Source organism: Astatotilapia calliptera, chromosome 10, assembly GCF_964374335.1.
Source record: "Astatotilapia calliptera chromosome 10, fAstCal68.1, whole genome shotgun sequence".
NCBI classification, from domain to species: domain Eukaryota; kingdom Metazoa; phylum Chordata; class Actinopteri; order Cichliformes; family Cichlidae; genus Astatotilapia; species Astatotilapia calliptera.
The window spans coordinates 4,580,407-4,607,889 of record NC_137431.1 but is presented as its reverse complement, the minus strand read 5'-3'; the positions used below and the strand labels follow the sequence as shown (position 1 = coordinate 4,607,889).

The window sequence follows — 27,483 nt, the reverse complement described above, 5'->3', positions numbered from 1 at the left end:
ACTTCAGCGGTCACCAAGAACAAAAATAGAATCATGGGTTAATCCAAAAAATGAAACACTCTCTGAAAAAAATGATTTTTCCAGGTGAAAAGTCTTTTCTGAATGAGACCTGGCCAGAGGGCAGCAAGTTGTTTGTTATAACAAAAAATGCCTGCAATCAACATCATCTGCCAGGTAGTATGTCTACTTGCAGACCAATCCCTGTTATTTATTGCATGTTTGTTATTCCCATATCCCTGTATGATTCCTGTAATATCCAGGTTCCTGACCACATACAGCTTCATTTTATGTGCTTCCTTAGTTAGACATCTGAGGACCCACATGAAGACAGAAAATATCAGTGTGAAAGTTTTTTATTTGGGGCAGACACTCAATGACCTTAGCAATAACAGAACACCAAATAAAAGGGTCAGTAAATCAGACGCAATAACTGCAGAACCCATTTTTGGAAAATGACTTTATTTTTTCCAGATCGTCGCTGTCTTGCATAAAACCTACTGAATCGCTGACTTGAGTTGAGAGCATATCCTAATTTTTGGCACCCCTCCACCTGCTGGAAATCTAGGCAACCGCAACCATCCCTGGGAGTTTCATCTAACAGCCCATTTCCACAGTGGAAACCCAAACAACACCACATTACCACTTATTTTGTTAAATTAAAGCACTGCTCACCATCCAGATCTGTCTTCAGAGATTTTTCTCCTAAATCAGATCAGAGTGCAGCCACTCATATCAAAACCAAATTGTTATTCAGATTAAAATCTCTCCCACATCTTTGTGTTAGCACATGCTCATGGTTTACGGTTGTTATCAGTCTATAACAGCCCAAAGTATCGTGACAAACTTGGGAGAAAGCTGCTGCCTGAGAGAGGGACAAATTTATATGTATAACTCTCCTGTGAACAAAGCTCAGTCACCTAAATAATTGATCTAAACTGAGGGAGTCATTCCCGTTCTTCTTGCAGGATTCATTACTGTACAGCAACAAAACGATCACAAAAGGCTTCTTTTTAAATGAAAATAAAAGTTCTGTTACATTATGTGTGAATGGAATAATTGTTACTGAGAAAAACTCCCAGTGCTGGAACACACAGTGAATCTTATAATCTCTGATTGTTGAAAGTAGTAAGGAAACAAGGAGTCAAGCTGAGGAGTTGTCTGTTAATTGAATGTTGCCATTTCAAACGTAGATCTCTCAATCTAAAGACTGCGAACGCATTTATTCAACCTGAGAAGTTAAGTCACAACAGCCTGACCCGAGATGCTGTTACAGCTCAAAACATCTTTTAAGTGACCAATGTGAGACGTTCAAGGCAGCAACAGACTTTCACCAGAGAGGTTTTAAATGTTATTCCTCTCCAGCAGACCTGCAAGCCAGCACTAAGCTCCCTGCCATCCAACCTTTCTGATCATCTTTGCTTGTTGGGAAGCTTTTATTGCAGGCTAATGAGATGCCATCAACTTGAGTGACACTAGCTTCTCTTCTCACCATCTCTCAGCCAGTGTGCTCCATGCCCCCCTACACACAAACACTCACAGTGAAGAGAACATGTGGGAGAAAACCATAACGTCTGCAATATTCACTAGACTTCTGAATTCTGCTCTGATGATTAAGACTACAAGACTAGACATCTGTGGAAGTATCCCTTGGCATTTTTTCCTTGTTTATATATGATGCTAAGAAAACTGAGCTAAGTGAAAGACCCCACTCACTCAAAACTGGTAGAGACCAAATGTGGAGCTACAAAAACATTCAATATCAGATTGTACTAAAACTTGAAACTAAAAGATGGTGTAGCCCCGTATCAGCTACTGGTGTAAAGAAGCAACAGTTTGCTAACAAGTAAACTTTTACATATTTAACTGTCGAGTCGGCACCTTGCTGGTAGACTTTGCATGATGAGGCCAGATGCTTCGTACAAACACAGTGGTCTCAGTGCCTGCAACTGTTAGTCTAAACATAGCATGACTATAGTAACATATTTAATAAACAGCTGATACGAATATAAAGTATTTACCTTATACTTGGCACTGCTGACCATGAGACTACCTTCCCGCAACCAGCTGACTGAGGGTTTGGGATTCCCAAAGGCTATACAGGTCAAAGTGATGCTCCCCCCCTCCTTGGCCTCCACGTACTGAGGTGGTGTATCTGTGAAAGTTGGGGGGGCTGAAGAGACAGAGCAGAGGTTGGAAAGGAAATATGAACAATAAAATTAATAAAGGTAGGAAACATACACAATAAAACAAAGAAAAACCTGCATAGCTGCTATTTTCTCTAGCTGCTACCTTCTTTTACAGAATGAATAGAAATAATCCATTGTGATGTGATAAAAGTCATATAAAATCAGTGGCTACCAGTGAACGTGGTGGTGAAAAGTCAGAAATCAAGACAGGGGAAAGTACTTTTTCATGGAACTGTTTAAAAACAATTTAAGAATTTCTAAGTTGTTGTTGGACAAAGATTGCCTGAGTAAATACAAAATGCAGATTTATTTCCATGTATTAAGGGAAAAAAATATGTAAATCTACCTGGTCTTATGTGAAAAAGTAATTGCACTAGCCACACACAGCCCTGATTACTGACAGATCTGTCGAATCACTTAAATACAAAGTGAAATAGGCTCTAAAGAGACTCAAGAACAAATGAGAAACAAAGTCGTTGACAGCACTGGGACACTAGCATGGAGATGCTTTGGAATGATCCTAAACAGGGTATTTTGTATTTATTTGGGTAATCTTCTTTAAGTTTTACAAATAAATAAATAAACTGCAACAAAGCTGACATTTTGTCATTACACAGTTAACTGAATTCAGAGATATAAACATACAGTTTTTAAAGCATAATATTTTTACAGTTAGAAATCCATTACTGCAGATTAAAGCGGGCAGACGGCAAAATAACTGTTCGTCTTTTCGGTCACTTTTTCCATATTTCTGTCTCCTTCAGCTTTTACAGTTTTACGGCTTCTGAACTTTTATAAGGATCCTTTAAAATCCTAATGCATTTGACCCTAATGACAAATATGAATTATATTTTTTGCTTTTTAAGTCCCAACTGAGTGCTTACCACAGCAAAAACAAGAACTGGGGAATGAACAGGAAGAGAAAAGAAACAACTAAAGACCTGCTGTACAAAGATCAGTACACATCAGAATTCTGCATTGTTAGCTGTCAGACTAAGGATTAGGGTTAGTTAAGTTGGGAAAAAATGTGATACTGTATTTCAGAGAAATCTGTTTACATTTAGTGGCGTTCTGATCTCTAAACCTCTGTTTTATCTCAGAATGCAGACCTCTTTACTTTTTGCAGACTTGAAGCAGACTGGGAGCAGCTTGACAATAGGAAGTTTTCTCCCAGATCTCCTAATACCTTATCATTAGGAGATGAATACATTTACAAAAAAACATCTAAATGTTAAAACTAGAAATGTCTCATTAGCAAACACATTTAGAGTCTCAAAACCCAATTAATGAAGTCCACAGAACTTACTGTAGAAGTCAGCAAATGAACTTGGACAAATTGGGACAAGGCTTGTGTATAAAAGTGTTCCTAGGAGAACAGTGACCCCGATAACTGTCAAAGACATTTGAAGGCACCAAACTTCTTGGATGTCTGATCAAACTGTGTATCCAAACTTGCCCTGAATGATGGCTCTAACAGAGCTTCAGAAGTCCTCCCAGGAGGATAAACATTTGAGAAGCACACCATAAATCCTGCCTTCAGGGCAAACGAAAACCAGGTTTGGCTTTAAGAAAAGTCTGATTGTCAATGAGGGGCCCACCCAAAGCCCAGGCCAAACCTTACACAACACGTATACTTGCTGTTGAGACTCGAATATAGCTTTTCACAGGTACTTACTGAGGATCGACCAAGACTTAAAAACAGAGAAGCTGTAATTGCTGTCATAGTTTCTAAATCTTATTTGGTAGACATACCAAGAAAGATAACACGCTCACACACTCATAAGAGTGCTATAAATGCATGAACAGTTTAAAAGTATTAATGCTTTCAGTTAAAAAGTGAGATGCAGATTTGACAGTTTCTGCAGTAACAATGATTTATTAAATTAAGTAAGTGTAGTGACAGTTGATAAATTAATATTTTAACACAGCTAAGCCATCTGAGCAAGATAAACTCTTAAAAAAAACCCTTCCTTTCAGAGTTTTGATAAGTGTGATTTTTGTTTTTTAAGAATTAAACATCAGTGTGCCTGACATGGTGCATTTGGTTAATACCATTTTTTAAAATCCTCTTTAGCTCCGTTGCTGGCTAGAATATAAGGAGGGATGATCATACAAGACAACTGGCACCATACTCCAACAGAAATACAGTTAAGCTGTGTTACAACTGCCCTGCCCCCACTGAACTCATGCCAATTACAGTCTATCCGAGTGCACATGTCAATATCGCTGTCAATGATTCAATGCAGATTTTGTTTGAGCATAATTCCTTTTTTGATATTCTCAATCTAATCACCTTAGGACTCAAGCTGATCTGCTTACATGTGTAATCTCTAGCATGTTATTCCATCTGCAGCTATGAGCCAGGCCATAGTGCTAATTCCACGTCTCACATTTTACCATGCCACACAGCTAAGACCGATTTTACAGTTATGGAAACACAGACTTCCGACCTCATTATATAGCTGTATTTCCTTGTAACTAGTTGTCTTACTACTGGTTAAAATAAAGGGTGGATAAGACCAACTGTACTGCTATGGAAGACTGCTGGATACTGCAGCTGGCACTCAAAGTTGCTACCTAAGCTAGGTACACATGAATCTCATTGCCAGTGCTGTTATTTGCTCAACCTGTCAGTCGCTTTGATTTGGGCTTTACTTGTGTGTATGAAAATACAGTAATATACACTAGTACGTGAAAATAATATCACTTAAGGCAGCGGTCCCCAACAAATTCAGAAACATGTATTCAGATTGTTATTTAAAAATCATTTTTAGTTTTAAGCAATTTTTTTTGACACATTTCTAAAATATTTGTGTGTTCTTAGTTGTGTTTTTTGTTTGAGCAGTGGAGAAACAGAGCATTTACCCCATTACAACTTTTTCTGTTATTTCTGCAGGGGTGCTTTAGAGCATTAGTAAGAGGGAGGTAGTCACAGGTTAACCATGCTCTGCAATGCAGTCCAGCAGGATGCTGTTCAAATATCATTGTGGAGCGAAACAGGATGAAAGTCAACAAACTGTTTTTGTAAACAAATCCTACGACTGACACGCAGTGAAATTTAAAGGCTGTAAGTTGCAAATCAATTTCAATATGCAATATAAATGGCACAGCAGTGTAATAAACTGTTTTACCTCTTCTTCCACCACTAACAATAACTAATTACTATAATAACTAATTGGTATACTGACTACAGTAGCTATCTATGAGTCAATTTTTAATGCTGCATTTTGTCTGAGTGGTTAGGACACTCCACTGGCCAGTAATCATGTGTGCATCTGCTTTTTGACAGGGAGGAGGAACAGTGACCCCTTCATTCTGTTTTCCTCAAGGACCTTAAGAAGTGCTGAAAAGCTTGTGCGAGGGTGCAAACTGGCACACAGACGAGAAAGGAAAAGACATGTCAAAACTAAGGAGGGACAAACAGGCAGAGATAAAGAAGAGCAAAAAAATAAGAAAGACTCCATTAGACAAAAAAATAGAGATACTGGGTCTGGCATGTAGCATGCACTGCAAAGTGCTGCTGCAGAATGGTGTGCTTTTTCAAGATGGAGGCATTGAAGACCAACCCTATAACATTTGAACCTTTTTTTATTTTATTTTTTTGGTATCACCTTATCTGCATTTGGGCTTCACCATGACTGAAAGGACCAAAGAGTGCAGGACTTTAAATCTTCTAATTGGAAAAAAGCCTTAATACAAGCAAGGTAATGTTTTTCCCTGCTAGGTAACCTAGAATTTCACTTAATCATTCAAGCAGAAACTTGCATACTTATTAAACTGATTTTACCAACACTTCCCATCTTGCAGCTCATGTCTCATGTCTCCACTCATACACTCTTTCAGGAATGCCGATCTCAAGTGACAGAAGTTCACAGGAATGAAGGAGGCAATTTTACGGAACTTGTCTTTTTGCATCTCACCAGAAATCTAGAAACAGCACTTCTGTCTTAATGTGCCAGTCCTGCTGGCACTGAAGGCCACAGTGTGAAAACCAAAAACTACAGATGTTTGGCAGTGAGAGGTTGAGTGCAAACAGAAGAACTATAATTAGAAGTTCTGCTTCATCTAGATGGTCAGTATAGCACCAAGCCCCCCGAGTGTTCTTCATAAAGTTACTGGTCACACTTAAAACCCTTCTTCAATCAGCTTCACTGTCTAATTAAGTTTTTTGGGTTGACTATGTGTCTTCTTAGTTGGATGGTCAGAAGATTTGCATTTACTATAAACCAGCGGTCCCCAAACTTTTTTGCACCACAGACCGATTTATGTCCGACTATTTTCACGGACAGGCCTTTAAGGTGTTGCAGATAAATGCAACAAAATAAAACCAGTACCGGCACCAACAAAAAGAAAATTTAATCATAATACACAGGAAAAGACCCAGGGAAACAGAGTTAATGATAAAAACGATAAAAAATAAAAACATAAATTTCACACGTGATCTTCAACTCTCGTGGCCCGGTGTCGGTCTGTGACTCGGGGGTTGGGGACCTCTGCTATAAACCAAAGAAAAGCTGTGCCTGTATTTGAGCCTGAGCCTCTAATGACAAAATCAAATGTTTTACTTAACCTCTGTATTGTGTTCATATTTTTGCTATTTAGCCAATATTAGCAGGTCTGATGGACCCACATTATTGCGTTACTAAATCAAACATCATAACAATTTATGTAAAAATACTTTACTTTTAAAGGCTAGCAATTCCTTAGCAGGTAGAGCAGGTCCCCTTCTAGTCAGAAGGTTGGTGGTTCAACCCCTGGCTGCTACAGCCATGCCTTAGTATCCTCGGGGAAGATACTGAACCCAAAGTTGCTGTCTGTTCAGTGCACGAGTGTGTCTGAATTTTAGATAGAAAGCACTTAAGCATATAAATAAAGTGCTTGGATGAATGATGTTGTTTAAAGCACTTTGACTCCTCAAGTGCAGCTGGGTTTTTCGAACAATATTTAATTTAAAGAAACAGAGATGATAAGAAAGGTATGGGTGGAGAAAAAAAAGGTTTTCCTGAAAAAATATAAATGAAGCAATGTTTCAGATCATTACTAATAAAACTAATATTACTTCTTTGATGTGAATTAGAAATGGACCCTAATTATGTCAGTGTATACCACTCAGCTACATTGAACAAATAAACTATTTGGGCCAATCTTCACATTTCCTATTTATTTTTCTTTATGCGTATTTACCTAACATATTTTAAGGTGGTGGAGAAGTGATGGTAATTAACTCTATTTACTAAGGAAAAAAGCTAAAAGTATCTCGCCCTATATGAAAAAGCAATTGTTTACTGTTTTTGCAGTGGCTTTGAGGCAGAGCTCTCAGGAGTGAGCATGAATTTCAGATCCTTTGGATTTGCATGGAAATGCTGTTCCACATCCTTTATATAGTACATCAGTCCAATGACTGTAAAAGGCAACCACAAAAGTAAAGGAAGGTCTTATTTTTCAAGCTATTAGCTCGTGTTCACACATTGGCTAGCACGGCAACTTAACAGATTAAAAATATGAATAATAATTCAGTTGCTGTATTTTTAATCACATCAGGCTATTCTGAATGGCAAAGCAAAAAGTCTTTTGAGTGGTATTTAAACTAATTAAAGATATCAACACTACAACAATAATTGTTAGTTAAGTTATTACAAGAGTGCATATAGAGAAAAACTGTATTTGATGGGAATCGAGGACCAGTTCCTGCAGAGAACCTGTTCCGGGTAGTTCAATTACTTGGTTCTACTTGCACTTGTGCTACTATCAGATGATTTCAGTGGATGTGCTGGAGGAGGAAAATAGTGGCACAGTCCACAGCATGGATATTTACAATACTTTAAATATTTGTTTTTATTGCACAAAATAACAACAGTGCAATGGTAAAGTGAAAACTCCAGCCAGAACAGAAACTGCATTATGTTGCTAACACAACTTCTGCTCTTTGCAATCATCTGCACAGACAGCATGCTAATGCTAAGCTAGCTAAGAACCCAGAGTGATGTTAAAGCTGAGTGAATGCCGACCGCAGCCCAACAGCCAGACCCTGAACTTCAACGTGTAACAAACTGCTGAGCAGTCAGACTATGTTTCTACGTGATCACGTTTCTAAAGTAGAATCACTGTGGCGATCGCTTTGAAGTCCCTTTATGCTAGTTTTTATCTTTGCCGTGTGTTCACACCTAATTACTGAGAGACAGATCCTGTATGTGTGTCCTCATTAGGCGAGGGATTTGTGTTGCTATACGTTAACATTATGAGATGATGCATTTCAGGTCATATTACAGAAATGTGGAAGTAATGTAACAAACAGTGTAACAAATGACCTTCTCCTTTGAGTAATTAAGCAACGTACAGCATTACTTTAAAGAAAAGTGTTCTGTGTCGTATTTGTAATTCATTACTTTTTCTGAGTAACCACCCCAACACTGATCACAACAAAGAGAGGAAATACCTCCAACATGTACAGACATTTGCCTACACAGCATAATTTAATGAATGTAATCTCTTTGATATGCTGCTTAGTGATGGTTGTAACTCTCAAAGCAGAGCCAACGAGAACCCAGTGAGAATCAGTAAAACAATCCATAAAGAATAGAATCAATAACTGATGTTGATAGAATCAGAATCGCTAAATTCTTATCAATTCCCTTCCCTACTTATATCCTTCCCTAGGAAGTCTAAACACCGAAGGCACCATCCAACTTCTAGTGACTGCATGCTTACATACCAATGTTCGGTATACTCACTTTTGCAGAAATTAGTCTTCTGTCAGTGTTTCTAACTTCCAGGGTATTTTAGCCACATACCATAATAACACATAGCATGGTACTATTTTTAAAATAACCTGGCTTTTTTTGTATAAGACTGTTGTCATAACGACCTCCACAAATACTGGCTACACCTAAACTGCTTTATCTTTTTCTTCTTAGTGGAAAAACAAAGGAAACACTGTAACATATTCAGCAGTATATTCAACACATTAAAAGCACTTCATTTTCAAACAGCTTGACCACTTTAATAAATTTTCTGTCTAAGAAAATGTAACAAAGTCAACTTCAGCACATCTGTTTTGTGAAGCTTAGTTTTAGCAATATATTCTGGAAAACTGGCATGCTTGTCAGCTGTCCCCTGTACACCACTGACTGTCTGACTACAGCGATGATCGGAGCCGTGTGGTTCATGCTTGGTACAGTGACAGGATGTTAACAGACAGTGAAGGAGTAACAGGCAGAGAGAAAGGAGGCTAAGTTAGGAGCCTGAGGCTTCTAAACACTGCTGGGAAAGAGGATGAAGAACCAAGACAAAACAAACGCAACGCTGATGAGACTGAACTTGGGGGGTGGGGGACAGGGGCTGCAGGACCGTATCTGATCTGTCTGTTACCACAGCAACAAGCATCTTCATATGCTGTCTGATTAAGTGAGTTGACGAGTGCTAGAACTGCCACATGAAGGCAAGAATATTCTCATCTGTGAAGCCCTGTGAGTGTTAACACTCAGCTTGGTTTGTGCGCAGGAGTTTGTCTGGTATTCTTTTCTAGAAGTGCAGCAAATCTGTGACACTGCATGTACAAGAGGGGACGCAGTGCTCTGCACAACTTTTTCAAGTCAAGTTCTTACAAAAGAGCCACAGTGTAACCAATCAGAAACCACAAATACTGTCAATTGAACCACAACATTAACATTAACAATCCCAGTACAGCTTTATGTTTTAACTCTTTCAAATGGCTGAAATCAAATCACTTTAGACAAGTAGAAAACAGAACATCTCCTGTTTCTCAAATGTGAGAACTTTTTTCTATTACATCTTTGTGACACAGAAGGATATGTATGGTTTCTGGACTGTTGCCTAGGTGAAACTAGTAGTCTAAAGAATCATATCAGCTCTGCAAATTCTGACTGATTTGTTAGACTATGAATTATAGCAGAACTGTATTTTAGTGATGCTCTATGGCTACTACAGGCAGCAGAGACACAGATATAGAAAGTGCTGTGCAATCAATTTTTTTTACCCTAAAATCTTCATTTGTAAAAATGTTTGTGGTGGGGCGTGGTCTGCCCGTAATCACGCCCGCTGGGTTAAAACACGGGGACTCAGGTGTGTGTGGTGTTGTTGTGGTGAGTAGGGCAATAAAGATGGCTCTGAATGATGATCTGTGGTCCCGCCGTGCCTTATTCTCACCACAATGTTCATTACATATTATTTGAGATGTAATGTCTATTGCACAGTACATTTGACATATGTATTTACTGGCTATGTGACCGAAAATCTGATTCAGCAATATTATCAAGTTGCTTACTCAATTGCTTATAATTAGCAAAACCCTGGAACCTTCTGCAGTGTTTATCTTTTGAAGTGTTCAGTGCCAGCCCTACGTTTCCCTGCTATTAGATTATTTTTCCCTCCACCATTAGGCTAAGCACTGCTAAATCCATCTTAAAAAGGGGAAGGACTAATCATTATGGAAACAGACATAAACAAAAATGAGAGTTTGCTAGCTTAATATTTTGCACAATGCATTTTGATAATAACTAGTATCGGAGCTCAGGGAATTCATGTGTTTTTTAAACCTGGGTATTTGAACACATATGCTCTAACGTTCCCCACACATTTTTCACATCCACCCCAGTGGCGTTCCATCAGGACAAGCAAGGCGGTGCTTGCCTAGTATAAAAAATTAAAAGAGACATCAGTTAAAATCAAAGTGAAAATGTGTTTCCATAATGATCTTAAACACCACAGTCATAAGGTTTCTCACCTGTTTGCAACTATTCTTTATATTATTGCCAAATTGTGGTCACAACTCTTAGCTAATGCCAATGCTCCCCATTTCTCACAAAAACATGACAAAATATCGGTGCTTGGGAAGAAGAGAAAACATATGGACACATTATATATTTAATGTCAAGGGAAATGAGACGCTTTATGAAACGTGTGCAGGAACTATCAGTAAAAACACGACAAGCTAAGACGTTATATTTTTATTCAGCTGAATCAACTTTAGTTTTGTCTGTGACAGGCTTGTGCAATTTAGTTGACTAGACTGAAACTAAAAGAATTTAGATGATTAAATTATTAAATTATGATTGCACCTAAATAACATGTTAGCAAAAACACTATTAAAACTACATCAAAATTTGTGTCAAAATTAACAATGCTGTGGAAACAGAGCTAGCATTAGAAAGAAAAGGAGCTTCTGTGAATTATCATTGTAACAAATAGGTTTTCTCTTACTGGTCATCTTGGCCAACATGTTTAATGTAGAATAGTTAAAGTGCAATGTCAGAACGTTTTCATTAATTCCATTAGCACGTGAGGAAAGAAAACCCTGATAATGGACAGATGGCTTCGGCTCCTACAATCTCTGCTTTAATAAAACAAGCAAGTTGATCTACTGCAGGCTCAGCCAGAACTTTCAAAATAGTTGAGAAGCTGAGAAATCACTTGGTTGAATAAATTTACAAAGTTTAACCAGCTGTTTTGCTAATACACCACCTTCACCCTGTCTTTCAGCTGTGATTTGATTTATTTTTAATATATCTAATTATATATTATCCATCCATCCATCCATCCATTCGCTTCCGCTTATCCTTTTCAGGGTCGCGGGGGGCGCTGGAGCCTATCCCAGCTGTCATAGGGCGAGAGGCGATATATTATATACCTCTTTTTTTTTTTTTTAATCAATGCATAGCCCTGCTTTTCTGAGTTTTTTAACATATAGATGAGGTAGGATGTTAAATATAGCAGCTGGGATTGGCTCTAGCCCCACCCGTAACCCTGATAAGGATAAGTGGAAGAGAATGCATGGATATGTTTAGATAGTTGTCGTTAAATAATTATAGATCAGTGCATAAATATGTATATATATTAACGTAACAAGGGACTGCATATGTATATATTAGGCTGTAACCAGAACAAAAATATATCATGAAGTAATTAGAAGTAGGAATTAATACGAGTACGCATCCTCCTAATGATTGGAGGAATGGCTTTTAATGATTTTCTTTTAACTGTAAAGCAGACATCTTTAATGACTAAAAAACAAGAATTGCTGCACAACATAACATTTATTTTGGATTTTTTTTAATCCACACATGATCAAAAGGACAAACACAGTCTAAAGTACAAACACACACCCTCACTAACATCAGGCTAAGTGTCACCTTGACCAGATGTTTTTGGTAGCCATCAAAAAGTTTCTTGCTGGATTTTAAACTCTGTGCCTCAGCATCCACAGACCTCGTTTTGTGATTTTTATAATATCACAAAATATCTCTACCAAATGACTGTGGAATATTTAGTAGCAAGGACTGGACTTGTTGCACAGGTCACATCCTACCACAGTATCATGCTGGAGTTCACTGAGCTCCTGAGAGCGACCGATGCCTATTATTGGTATATTTTTGGGGACAATATGATCTTTTCTTCTATGAACTAATCAAATAGAATGACTGACTGTACCTTTAAAATAAACGATTTAAAATTGATATCTTCAAAGTGGCCTGTTTACAGTACTACAATGCTTTATTAGGTTTACATCTAACCCTTGTGTTGCATTAAAGATGTAGCACATGCAGCCTATTCACAGAATCTACATTATTAGGCATTTCAGCATCTGTTATGCAAACACTCTTTTATGTGTTCAGTGCATCCACAGGCTAAGAAATAACAATCTAAAAGACTTATCGATTTGCATTCATTATTTTGCATCTTTGAGGGTTGATCTGTTCAGTTTGTTTCTATTTCTGCTCAGTTTTGTTTTTCCATTTCATCCATTTGTGTCTCATTGTACCTCTGTACTTTTGTCATAGTTGTTTTGACTGCATTGTGCCTTTTTCAGTCGTTTTTTATGTGAGTCTTAGTTCCAGTTTGCTTTGCCTGTCTTTGGTATTTTCTTTTACGTGTCTTTGTATTAAGTGTGCATCTCTTTAGAAATGTTTTCATATTTTTATGTTAAACCTGTTTGTTTTATTTCTGAGACATAAAGAAAAGCAGAATCATTTTTGTTACTTTGTCTGCCTTTGAGTTTGAGTTTGTGAATGTCAAGAGACAGTCATTTGTATCAATTTGTGTTAAGTGTGCATCTTTCTTCAGCTCAAGAACAATCAGAAATCTTGGATTTCCATCGACAAGTGTAGCGCAATTCCTTCAAAGACTGTCAAAAAGTCTATATAAGAAGGTAATAATATTTCACACATACACAACAAAGGTATGACTTTGTACTTGTACTGTCTATTCAGTTATTGTTTCACACTGGCTTTACACTGAACCGCCTGAATAATGCATGATGTCAGATGCTTCTTACCGTTGACAGTTAGATGCACCCAGCTGCCGTTGTGGAAGGTGTCATACTGCTGCTCCAACATCAGCACCTTACACTCATACCAGCCGTGGTCGTCTGAACGCACATCCTCTATCCGCAGGGAGGACTTGCCATGCAGACTGGCCCGGCCTGGCCAAGAGGCGAAGCGGGAAGAGGACACGGAGGCGAGAAGGATGGTTGGATTGAATTTCATAAGGAAAATGAAGGAAAGGAAAGAAGGTGAGAGGTGAATGAAGAGAAGAGAGAAGAGGAACACCGAATGAATGTTAAAGCAACATCAGCCTTTGAACGACTCAGATATAAATATGCAGGGATCACATAGTGCTGACACTGACGTTCTCTATACTTTAGTTTAGAGCCATTTCTAAACAAAGATACTAAAGCACTGTTAATCTGCAAAATAACATGGAAGCAGAGCAACAAGTGCGATAGCTGTGTCTATCACTTACAGGCACAGCTAAAATTGTTGCTCCCACTAAATTGCCAGTTTTCAGCCAGCTCCCAGATGTTGGGAGTCACCTCCTTCTACTGGATCTGCACTATGAACGTGCTCCTTTCATTTGATTGCAGAGTGTCACAAAGACATGCGCTTTTTTCACAAAAACTGACTTGTACGGTTTCCACATTTTTTGACAGCTGAAATATTTTCATTTGCTTACAAACTGTTAAGCAAGTTTTGAAAATGTAAAATAGATCAAATTTTAGTCTGTCTGACATTTTCGCACACTCTCCAAAATCATCCCAAGCAGGTATTCACTCATTCAATCATTCATTCATTTGGCACATCAGCACTCTTCATATCCATCTTCTGGGTTTTAAGTTTGCTTAGTCTTTTGTTCATTTCTTTCAGATTATTGAGATACTAAAGTTTAGTTTGGAGAGTCTTTGGGTTTTGTTATGTTTCTAGTTCTTGTTTAATTTCGTTCCCTTCTGTGCCCGCTCTGTCTTAGTCTCTCCTTGCTGTGTCCTCCCCTTCATCCCCGGTGTGTTGTCTATAATGACGCTCTTTTTCTGTTCCCTTCTCGCTCCCTCTCTGCATCTGTCTCCCTCTCTGTCTTACTTGTCCCTAACTCTCCAGCTCACTCTCTGTTGTCTCAGCTTCCTGGCTCTCTCATTCTTTCAGCTTTGTCATGTCCGTCTGCCATGTGTCTGCTATTGTATTCCCACGTCAAGCTGTGTGTCTGAGTCTGCGTCTCTTTTTCCTACTTCCTGTTTTATTCTGATAGTCACATGTCCTGTGTGCATCATGTTCAGTTTTGCTTCCCCTGTCTCGTCAGTTAGATTATGTCCAGCTGTATCCCCCAAGTGTTTCCTCTTTGCCCTGATTCACTGTGTGTATTTATTGTCTGCATTTCCTTCTGTTCCTTGTCATGATCTCTCTCAATGCTGTGTGTTCTGCCAGCCTAGTGTCTTCTCAGTTTTAGTCTTGTTATCTGTAAACCCACCAATAAAGCTGCCTTCAAGTTTAATTCTGTCTCAGTCCTGCATTTTGGGTCCTATCCTGCCGGCCTCACAGCGCGTCATGACACCTTCACTACATCCATGAATCTTCTCTGTGGCCTTTCTCTGTTCCTCCTGCCTAGTCTCTCCATATTCAACATCCTTTGTCCAATATATCCACTACTTCTCTTCTGCACACCAGCTCCACCTTGCACTAACTTTGTTATCAGATCGTGAGCTCTTCTTCTCATGTACTCATTTCTAATCCTGTCAACCCCGCTCAATCCCAATCTTAGCATCTTCAGCTCTGCTGCCTCCAGCTCCACCTTCGGTCTTTATGTTAGTACCACTGTCAGTGGTACAGATGAGCAGGTCTCAATTGTAACTCTTCCATTTCACTTGTGCTGCTATTTAATCTCATCTACTATATAGCTTTAAACTCAAATACCTCTACTTCTTGCATTACACCTCTTAGCTCTTGCAACTCTCTGCCTGTCATTTACATAAATGTTTCACTCAAATAAAATAAGTTGCAGTAGCATTGTCCAATCCAAGCTCTCTTTGTGTATTTCACCCTTTTGAAAGACATTTCAAATAGCTCAATCTCTGATACAATTCCTCATGATCTCATTGCGCTTCAGCCTTAGCACAGTGGTATGGTGTTTAGCCCTGTCACCTCACAATGAGAAGGTCCTGGGTTCAAACCTAGTCTGGGGTGTTTGTTTGTAGACTTCTGTTTATGTCCTCTTCTTGTCTGTGTGTGTTCTCTCTGGGTACTCTGGCGTTCTCCCACAGTCCAAAGACATGCATGGCGTTGCCCGTAAAATGGCTATCTCTCAGTGTTAGCCCTGTTACAGACTGGCATCCTATCCAGCCTGCCTCTCGCCCTATCACAGCTGGCATAGGCTCCAGTCTGGATTCAGGAGAAGGGGAATTAATTTAAAACTCAGCTTTAATGCTGGTAACTTGCACGGGGAAAAAAAGTCCAGAACATTTGCAACATTTGTTTTTCTTTGAGGAATATCAAAGTTTGTGGCATGATGCTTTTTGTGCAATCTTTGGCACTCTGTCATGTGTAGAATTATTATTAACAGGTCATGGTGCTAAATATTTTGGTAATTTTTACAAATATGTACAAAATGTAGATTTGTCCTGCCAATTAAAGTGAGTTACAAACTTCTTAATAATTTCTGGTAATTAATAATGAATGCAGCAATTTGGGGATAAATCAAACTCAGTGTGAGCTGTCATTTTCAAAAGATCCTCATTAAAAAATTAATATTTAGATGTTTTTAAACTGCTGCCAAACCTTTTAAAGCAGAGCAGAAATTAGGTTAATTAAGCAAGATTAATGCAATTACAATTCTGTCTACTCTATGTCCCTATATAGTGCACGGTCTACTTTCATGTTAACTAAAGTAACCAAAGTGAATTATATAAGATGTACTATGCAACATTTTCTTCATTATGTGCAGTATTTACAGAGTCAGTGCAATTTAACAACCCCCATACAGTAAGGTATGACTAACATGACATACATATATAGTTTTTACACTTGTGGAACACAACAATAAAAGGTAAACTGTAACAAAAGAGAGGAAAGTTGAGTAAGGTGATTTATGCCATGGCAATGAGGCTTAATGGTGTCATGTAGAAAAACTATCTGGTTATTCTGTTGCAATTTATATCCTACATATAGTGTATATTTAAATGAGTTATACTCAGGCACATTCACCACAGTGCCAACCACTTCCCTGATTTTTCTTGTGTTTGTCAGATACAAAATCCTTAATTTTCACTACATGCGCAGAAATGTCAAATCAGACTCATGGTTAAAGTGTAAAGCATGCACAGGACATCCGGCTGACTACACTAGAAGACGAACACTTCTAGTGAAGACGATGAACACTTTGTTCATTCAAAAGAGAATAATGGTGCCATACAGAGGCCTTACTGTGGCTGAAGCATGTTTTTATCAGAGCCATCTTTATGCCAGGCTTTTACATTTGATGCATGGATGATGTCATCACCATGCAACCCTGCTCTGGCAGATTGTCTTCTGAAACAGTAACGAGGAACTCCATGCCTCCACAGGGCCATGGTTTGCAGTAGTACACCCAGCCCCTGCATATTTAAGCAGCAAACCATGTATAAAAGTACTTCTGATTATTTTAAGGCAGAATTGTCTAATTAGGTTTTGCTCTCTTATGGCCTGGGAAGCAGTGATGGAGTGAGAGAGGAAGTGGAATTTTCCTGTGAAATCTTTTAATTCCAGCCTGGTTGCCTCTCAGGCAAAAATAGTCTGAGGGAGAACCCAAAGTGGCAATCGGGTGTAACCTGTGAAGGTAAATCACATGTCAAAAACCACGAGGAACAATATTTCAGTAGTTAATGGAGAACACGGTTAGCAGGTAAATTCCAGGTTACTCTATTGGACATTGCTTTTAATGAATTTACATTTTTTAGGATTTTAATATGAAATAGAAAGATGGGTTATTTCTTTCTTCTTAACTTCCTAGCAAAGTTATATTGAAAACATAGTCCTTCCCTCACTCATCCTATGTATGTTAATCAATCTGCAATAAGCTTACAATATAAACTGGCACCAGGATTAACAGATTTTATCTATATAGATTTTAGAAGTTAGTAAGCTTTTCAAACACTTACAAATCCTTACAGATTATATATGTGTAGTGACTGATTTCAAAATAAAATATCAAATGCTTGAAAATGCCACAGCGGAAAAATTTCAAGAAGATAGCTGGGACATGCTTTCCAATTATAAAAGTTTGACTCATGAAGCTATATTAAAACAAACTTGATGTTAGCTAAGTTTCCAACACCAGTGACATACGAGTTAGTCAACTTTACCAGATTCATGAGTCGCAAATACCAATCATGGAAACGCCATGTAAATCAGCTCTGGTGTTTGTATGGCGTTATTTTTGTGCCACTATTCTAAGCACATGTAAAAAAAAAAATTGCAGGTGCAAGTGTTGCATTTTGAGCAGAAATTTATTTTTTAAAAAATGTTAGACCACTTTTGCAAATATGTGATGTCTTGATAAATCGAGCAGGTATTTGAAGTTTACACAGCACCATTCTCGCATGAAAATATCTTAAAAGTTTATTTTGTGACCCAGAAAGAGTAATATTTCAAACTCTGCCACTCTGTGTTCCTCCGCCACTGCCTCGTTTGAGCTTTGGACGAAATGGATTCTGAGATATTGCATTTCATCATTTCGAGATGATTGGAGACCAAATCATCCAATCAGAGTTTTTTGCATCCAAGTCTGTGATTGGCTGGTTTTGTGGCACAAATATAACAGTGTACAGAAAGAGTTGAACGTGCACAGGCAGAAATGTTGAGAGCGCGAGCAACACATTGCGAGCGAGCGCAAATGCAAAAACTGAGCGAGAGGGGCTGCTATTGTGTGTGTGTGGATAATAGCAAACACTGAAATACATTTTTTGCACGCAGCTATGAGTTTTGTTCACTCAAATTCAGCTTTTCTTCGCTCAAAATTAATTTCTCCACTAAATGCAACACTTGCACCTGCAAATTTGTTTTACGTGCGCTCAGAGTAGTGGCACAAAAATAACGCCATAGTTTTGCTGCCAGTTGTACAGTTGCATGTGGATGAAATAGCAAAGAAGGCGGACAACCTCCAAAGTTCTCAACTTCACTTCTAATAAACAACTGGATTCAATTTGACATTGGCTGTTCCAAGAGGACAATGATCCCAGTAGCACAAAGAAACTGGTTTTGGAATAGTTAAGTAGGCCAACATTAAGTCTCTGGAATGGGCTTCCCAAAGCCCTGAACAGAACCCTACTGAAAATGTGTGAACTATGCTTAGAAGTCAAGTTCCTGCCAGAAAACTAACTAACTAACTAACTAACTAACTAACTAACTAACTAACTAACTAACTAACTAACTAACTAACTAACTAACTAATATCAAATCAGCCAAGAAGAGTGTAAAATCCAGATGGAATAATGCTAGAATCTTGTTGAGTACTACCAAAAACATATGGTCCAGGTGTAATCTGCTTAGCAACATTTAACCAAATATTAGTGGGCAGTAGAGCAGGACGATATGACCAAAAATATTTATCACGATATACATTTGAAAATTTGCGATAACGATATAACTGACGATATAATTGACACTAGACAAAATACTTTACAACTCCACAACTTTATTAGTGGAAAAAAAAAAACATCAATGTATTTTCACTTAAACAAGCAGCTGTTTTTATGTGCATTAAAGTTATATAAAAGTGTAACAGTGCAAATGCAAATTCCTTGCTGACAGTTTAACCAAAAGGCATTTCCAGTGGAAATTGGCCGACATATCCTCAGCATAACCATGTAGAATATCCACACAACTTAAAAAGAAGTTATACACACACAATACGGTAACATTATGTTGAAGCACAGTACGTATCACTCCGCGAGGCTCCTGCCTACGATAGCCGTAACGCTCCGACAATCCATCAAGCGGTGCGGCTTCGTAGCTCAGCAAAGTCGTACTGAAACATTTGACAGATTTTTGAGCGCCGTGCACATAAAATCGTTTCGAGGTCACAAACAGAATTCATACATAAGGCACACGGGATTATAAAGGGCACTGTCGATTTTCAGAAAAATCAAAGGATTGATTTTAAGTGTGCCATATTTTCCAAACAACACGGTAATAACGACGGCCCGCTAGCATGCTCTACCAAAAATAGTGCTTTGTTGTGTATCTGACGGACGAAAGCTAAACCAGTTCCACACCAGTGAAGCTGCAGCATTTTTACAAACCAATTCTGGTTCATCCATTTCATTCAACGGTTTGCTTTCGCCCTCCTCTTTCTCCGTCGCCGCCATGCTTTTTCCGACGTGTGCGTATGAAAACAAAGGCACTGCGCATGCACGTTTTACCCATATTCTATCGCGATATTTCATTCTTCTATTGTTGGTGGTTAGCACTGTTGCTGCACAGAAAGAAGGTCCTTCAGCTATCTCTCATTAAGTAAATCTCACTCAGGTGCTTATTTTCGAGGATCTCGTGTTATTGAAATGAACTGCTTGGATCTGAGTTCATTGTTAGTATAGAACCCACCTTCAACCATCATCAGAGATCGAGATTTTACTTGACCCCCATTTTTTTTATTTGAGAATATACATATTCTAAAAATTAAAGAGATCTGTGGTGGTAGATTTACTTGCCTAAGGCCAGTAGTTCATTTATATTGCTGCCATAAAAATCTCAACAGGTGACAAGAGGAAGATTTTACTGCGGTCATAGAGAAGCCGGAGTCATTTGTATTCCTGATTTATTCCAACATACCTTGAAGCATTACTACACACTCAAATGAAGAGTCACTAGAGGATTTTGGTGGCATTTAAAAGAAAACTGTGCTCTCTCTGGCCATGTTTTCTATCCACACTTCACTAACTGTTTTCAAGGCAAGGCAAGGCAAGTTTATTTGTATAGCACAATTCAACAACAAGGTGATTCAAAGTGCTTTACAGAGACATTAGAAACAAGAACAAATAAAAAGCATGATTTAAAATTGAATAAAACAAGCAAATAAACTAACTAACTAGTTAACAAACAAACAAACAAACAAACAACAGTATATAAAATCAAAACAGATAAAATCAGAACAGTAGATAAAATCAGTAGTTAAATGTAAGTTTTGAAATTTAAGCTTAAAGTGTGGATTTGGTGCTTTATTCAAATGCAGCTGAGAATAGGTGAGTCTTCAACCTGGATTTAAATAAACTGAGTGTTTCAGCTGATCTGAGGCTTTCTGGGAGTTTGTTCCAGATATAAGGAGCATAAAAGCTGAATGCAGCTTCTCCATGTCTGGTTCTGACTCTGGGAACTGATAAAAGACCAGATCCAGATGACCTGAGGGATCTGGATGGTTCATACTGGGTCAGGAGGTCATTGATGTATTTTGGTCCTAAACCATTCAGAGCTTTATAGACCAGCATCAGAACTTTAAAGTCTATCCTCTGACGGACAGGCAGCCAGTGTAAGGACCTCAGAGCTGGACTGATGTGGTCCACTTTTTTGGTCTTAGTGAGGACTCGAGCAGCAGAGTTCTGAATGAGCTGTAGTTGTCTGACTGATTTTTTAGGTAGACCTGTAAAGATGCTGTTACAGTAATCAAGCCTACTAAAGATGAATGCATGGACTAGTTTTTCCAGGTCCTGTTGAGACATCAGATCTTTTATCCTTGATATATTCTTGAGGTGATAGTAAGCTGACTTTGTTATTGTCTTAATGTGTTTTTCTAAGTTTAGGTCTGCATCCATCACTACACCCAAATTTCTCGCCTGGTTTGTGGTTTTTAGATGTATAGATTGAAGTAGCAGTTTCAGTAGCAGTTATGTCCTTATCACACACAGTAGTCACTGTGGGTTTCCTCATAAAAGCCATACATTTCAGGAGACATTCCAGAAAGCTGCAATTAAGCATTTCAAACAGTTTCAGCCAGAAACAAGTACTACACCTGTGCAAGCTAACATAACAACAAGAGCTAAATAACACAGCAAACAAAGGAAACCTTTGAACCCTTGACCTTTTAGAGTGGGACTGACATGGATCATTTATGCTGTGAGGGCATAAGTAGACACATTTTTCTGAAATGTTTCCATTTGTCCGCCTTATAACGAATGGTGCCTCCAAATCAATACAGAGATTCTCTGCATTCTTTCCCCCGCATTGCTTCTCACTTGCTCTTTGTACTTGTGTGATAAAGTTACTAAAAACTACTGCAACTTTAAAAGAAGCAGGCTTTAAATACAGATTGTTCTCAGTGTGCAGTGAAAATGTAGTTATTGAACTACGTTATAAATGCATTGACTCGTGGTTAACAACAGCACGAAGACAGCACTATTTTTAACAGCGTCACTGACCACAACAACATGTTGTCTACAGCTCACCATTGAGATTCAAATGAATGTTAAATCATCTTATGGGCACATAGTAAATAGAGCCTAAACTACACCCACAACAATGCAATGAACATATAAAAAAGGAATGTTTTGAAGACAGCAAAAGCAGCAGCCAGCAGGACTTTGATTCGTTGTAATAATGACAGAGGTCCAGCTGTTCCTCTAATCCTATCTTGTTAACTCAATCTATTCCTACTTCTTGTCTCTTTTATCAGTTTCATACAATCACCACATGGCAGTCTATCACAGCTCCAGTCATGATGATTGGCATTAACTTTGATAAGATTAGAGGACTGGCCTTGGGTCCACATTTTCAACTTGGTATGAGGTCGCTTTTGGTACTGCAAGATCCCTTGTTACCGCTGCAGGTGTAAAATCAATACTACGCTCATATCTGTCCATTAAATACAAGAATAGAGCCTTCAACGGAAAATCTTGGAGAAAAAAAAACATGTTGATCTTTTTTCTACTGTTATTTCTGTACAGATCCTCTTTTACCCCAACTTTCTATCATTTCTATGGTACGTGGACACTGAACAAAACCTCTGTTTGTTTCTACTATCACCAGACATTATATCACTCAATGCGAGCCTGCCAGGTTTGCCAGGACAACTTCAGTTCAGTTCTCTCTGTTGCCTACATAGAAGACGACGAGAGTCTATGGAAGCATTTTAAATAATAAAAAAGGAATGAATTTTAAAAAATGTATAATTTTCTTTCTTTTTTTTTTAACTCAAGTTACCTTAAGTTAAATAAAATGGAATAAGGGGCTAACTTGACACTCTTATATTATCCTATATATAGGATATACATAGAGGGAGAGAAAGAGAGAGATAATAAACTAATTATTATTTGTGGTTTGTTAAATGATCTTTCAGTTTGCTTATTGATCTTTCATCCATATCTCCATCCTACAGATTCCCATGTGTACCGGAAACATTCTACAAAACTTTGACCCATGATATCTCGGGGCTTCGGAGGTCAGCACTGTACCCTCACAACAAGAAGGTCCTTGATTCAGTTCCACCAGCTCAATGAGGCCTTTTTGTATGAAGTTTCCTGTGAATGATGTGTTCTCTCTCGATACTCTGGCTTCCTCCCACAGTCAAAGACATACTTGTTAGATTACATCATTTTTCTAAATTGGCTTTAGGCATGAATTGTTGTCTGTCTCTATGTGTTAGCTCTGTGACAGACTGGGTTCAGGGTGTGCTTTGCCTCTTGCCTTGTCTCAGCTTAGATAGGCTCCAGCCCCACGGTTACCCTGATAAGTAGAAGAAAGTGGACAAATGCATGCATGGAAATATTCTCATGGGAAAAAGATTTAGAGATCATCCATGAGAACACTGTAATTTATAACCACTTCCTTGTATTTCTTTATTGGTCTCTCTCTCTACCTAGTTTAAGCTGCAATTTCTATTGCATAATTATCATTATATGTCCATAAATTCAATTCTGAAGATCTACAAGAAAAAACATTCTATCACTCAATTTTTTCCTTTGTTTTAGTATATAAAAAGAAACTAGCACAATGCTTGTTTCAGAAGGCAGGACAGAGGGACGTGTAGGAAAGACCGCCCCTGGGGTCAGCCAAATGTATCAACCATTTAGCAACTGTCCCAATCTAAAAAGGAAACAATGTAAGCCTCTGTATGTCTGATGCTTTGGCCATGACATTTAACTACATAATAAAAATCACAATAAGCAATTGATGTCAGCCTACATCATCATCAGTAAACCAAGTTATCTCAGTGCCAGTCTTCTTGCTTCAAATACCTTTATTATGAAGCATATATAATGAAAAATATAGAACCTTTCAGTTGAAATTAATGTTTCAGTTTTTAACTGGACAGTCTATGAACAATTGTTTAACAAAGTCCCCACATCACTGCCCCCCACACCCCTCCCTATCAACTCAACTCCTCAAGCTGCATTAAAGGCAGTGAAGTTTTGTTCTCTTTATATTAAAGATGCTAAATCTGTTCAAAGTCCTCCAGTCTGTTTTCTCACTGTTGCTATCCTGATGTTAAAAATTGGAACATCCTTTTTTCCCAGAAGAAAAGCATAAGGTTTTTTGCACAGAGGAGGCCATAAGACAGGAGGTGATGATCAGAAGAGGATTCAGTCTTATTTGGCTTTTAAAATCTTTGAAAACAAGGAAAATATTCCCAGTCAAAAGTCCTCACATTTGGCACATGTGATGCAGCAATGAAACAGATTTGCCTCTGATTTATTTATTTATCACATATAGGTGATTCTATTCAACTTCACTTTTAAATAGACTTTTAAAATGTTCAACTTTAACTTTAGTCATATCTTAACATTATCTAGCCCCCTTTCTCTTCCCAGCTCTCTTTCAGTCTTTTTGAGACCATCCATATTTATCTGTCTCACTGCTTTTTCTAAATTATTAAGCTATGGCTTTACTGAGTGTCTGACCTTCCGATGTCTATAGAAATCTGGCTTTGGCAAGCTGTTTTTCTCTTGAAGCTGCAGGATGACTGCAAACACACCTTGGTTATACAGGCTCCATCCATCACTGAAGGTTTTGAGACAAATAGGATAACATTGCAATAGTGCCAAGAGAGTGTGATTGCCAATCCTTTTTCTTTGTGTCCAACCAGGTGGTGACTCTCTAGCCAGTAGGAGATACTTGTTAACTTATAACACACAAAGTCTCGTAGAGCCAGCCTTCCACTTGTTTTGCACTTACACAGGCGACTCTTTTATATCCTTTGAGTTTTGTAATTCCAAATAAATGAAAGAATTATAACATTCAACTAAGATGAATTGCTAAGTTTTGAAAAACGTATAACAATTGAGGGAGGCAAATCATTTTAACTGTAATTAATCTACCAATTAAGGAAATTGGGAGTGTTATGCAGAATTCATTCCACTTTGGTCTTGAACTTCTCCAATACGGCACCAGAATTTTAATCGCTGGCTCTCTTCTATAGTGTCTTTTATTCTGTCTTTCTCCCATCACCCCCAGCCTGTTGTCCCAGATAGCCGTCCATCCAGCCAGGTTCTGCTGGAGGTTTCTTCCTGTTATTGGGGTGTTTTTCATTGCCACTGTTGCCAAGTACTTGCTCAGAGGGGGTCTTTTGATAGTTTGGGTTTTCTATCTATTACAATATAAATATATTCAATACATGTTGTTTTGAGGCGATTGCTCTAGTGATTTGTTGACATATAAATAAAAATGAATTGTATTACACTGACTTAAATGTGTTAGGTGTAACAAACCTTTTGCCCAAAGGCTTGGAAAACAGGGTCGGAAAAGAACAGATGACTGCACAGATGCTTCTCCTGAAAGACTTTTACTGATAGTTTTTTGCAGCCACTTCAGCCCCTTGTCTCGGTAGCATACTCTAAAGCTCCAGTAAAGTTAACTCCATACAAGACACTGTGTCACCTGATGAAGGGAGATATCATACATCTATTAAGGCTAGAATTTTTGTTTGACTTTCGTTTGCCAGTCTTGGGTATATTTAAGAACTTTACTGCCATTTGGAGTACAGCATATTCCACTTAAACACGGGGTGGCTGTAGCTCGGGAGGTAGAGCAGGTCATCTACTGATTAGAAGGTTAGTGGTTCAATCCCTGGCTCCCCCAGTCTGCATGCCAAGTATCCTTGGATGAGATGCTCTCCAGTGCATCCGTTGCAGTGTAAATGTTAGTTAGTAAGAACTTAAACGCATAGAAGGAAGTGAATGTAGCATGCTGTATGAAGAAAAGCGCTCTATAAGAATCAGTCTGTTTACTTGCATATAGCAAGAAGAATATACAGTAGAAGTAGTTTATAATTTGGAAACAAAGTTTCTATTATATGCTGGGTGCATATTCATATTTCATGCTTAATTGAAGTAGTAAAATTAAAGAAACATGACAAAGGTTAAAGTATTAGCTAGTGAGATGTAGTATTTAGGTGTGTGGGATACATATTTAATCAATATTTCATATTTTATGATACTTGTCTCATTAGTGTGAATTAGCACACACTAATCAGTTAAGACAAAGTGTATGAGGATACAGAAAGATTGCACAAAGCTTCTGTACATTTACTACAATCTTCAAGTCTATCTTACTTTTTTCCCCTCCTGCAGCCTGAGACGGGTAGAATAAGGAATGTTAAGGACACTTTAAAAAGAAACCTTTCACTGCATCTGATGCAGATCTGTAGACTTGTATCTACTATGTTAATTGTTTGTCATTATATTAAACATGTTTTTAATCGATATGACTGTTTTTCACAAACAATACATTGTTGGAGACACCCATGCACACTCTACTGTGGACACAGGGGGACAAAGGGCTCTGTGGAGTTCTAACATACTCGTGGTAACAACTACATGTGAATAGCACAGGTCTGCAACCAAAAAACTGCATAGGACTTTTTGACTGTTTCACTGAAAACAAGAAAAATATTTTTAAAATTCCATCACGTCAGATTTTCTTGCAAAACTCAGGTTTTTAGTTTAATTAAGCGTACAATTTCCCCTTTTAAACTGAAATCTGGTATCCTATACTTGAGTCAAAAAACCATATCCAATAATGATTTCTAACATTAATTTAATATTTCTAAGTGTGAGACTCAAAGGAAATAAAGCGAAAGGAGGAGAGAAAGTTTTCTCAGACAAAAAGAGTGAACATGTAGTGTTAAATATATCATGAAGGAATTGTTTTTTGTTTCTTTGTTCAATTATAAGAAAGATTATGCATGGTTAATTGTAATAAAATATTGACTTTTTTTTCATCGCTGTTGTGCTTTTTTATTGTAAACTCCTCATGTTTTGCAAAAAAAAAAAAAAAAAGGTTTTTTTTGCAGACCTGTATAATCATTGAAAAACATATAGTTATTATTAAACCCTTTACTCCCTGGAGGTACTTGTACCAAATCAGGCCACATCACCAAAACTGTCACCAGAGCTGGTTTTAAAAGGTTACAAATTCTCTCCATGTTCACGGGACTTAAATAGATGTAACATTAAATTCTGTTACAAAGTCAGGAGAGCTGCAGTTGAAAAGTTTCAGAAAACTTCCAATAATACAAGTGTTTACTTGACATGTTGCAAAACTTCATTTTATTTAGTTAATTTCCCTTTACACAGAAATTTCAATTTGGAATAATCAGGTAGTCTAAATGAAAGAAACCACTACGATTTTAGCTAACGTCAGCACTAATTGCCTCCTTTCCTAATTAGTTTACACATTGCTCAGATCGAAATGTCAGTTTTTTCTCACGTAGCCTACGTACAACTGTCTGTGTTCTAGAACAAAACACTGAGATAACTTTATGAGATAACTCTCACCACCACTATCTAAAAAAGTGGAAATCTATTTATAGTTCCCAAAATATTCATGGCTGCCGACTCCTTCTCAGCCTGGAAAACTCCCATTTAATCATATAAGAGACAAATGGATGAATAATTTAAGTCAAACGAGGGGGAATTATTTCTGCAATGTAATGATCAGAGGAATGAAATCAAACAAAAGCAAGGGAAAATCCCTCTCACCTCTCATTCAACTCATGTCTGTGGCCAAACATCAAACAAATGTGAACCCATTCAGGTCAGTGAAATCCTGGATTT

The 27,483-nt window shown here is 38.0% G+C and overlaps 1 protein-coding gene across 2 annotated transcripts in view; it reads right to left on the bottom strand.

Moving 5' to 3' along the window:
• The window catches only part of igsf9bb (immunoglobulin superfamily, member 9Bb), a 132,772-nt gene that overhangs the window by 75,763 nt on the left and 29,526 nt on the right, over positions 1 to 27,483 (bottom strand). For both annotated transcript variants that reach the window (XM_026183244.2, XM_026183245.2), the window contains exons 3-4: positions 13,477 to 13,623; positions 2,019 to 2,170 (exon numbers count right to left, since the gene is read on the bottom strand). In XM_026183244.2, coding sequence (XP_026039029.2) covers positions 2,019 to 2,170; positions 13,477 to 13,623 — 299 coding nt within the window. The remainder of the gene's footprint in view (positions 1 to 2,018; positions 2,171 to 13,476; positions 13,624 to 27,483) is intronic.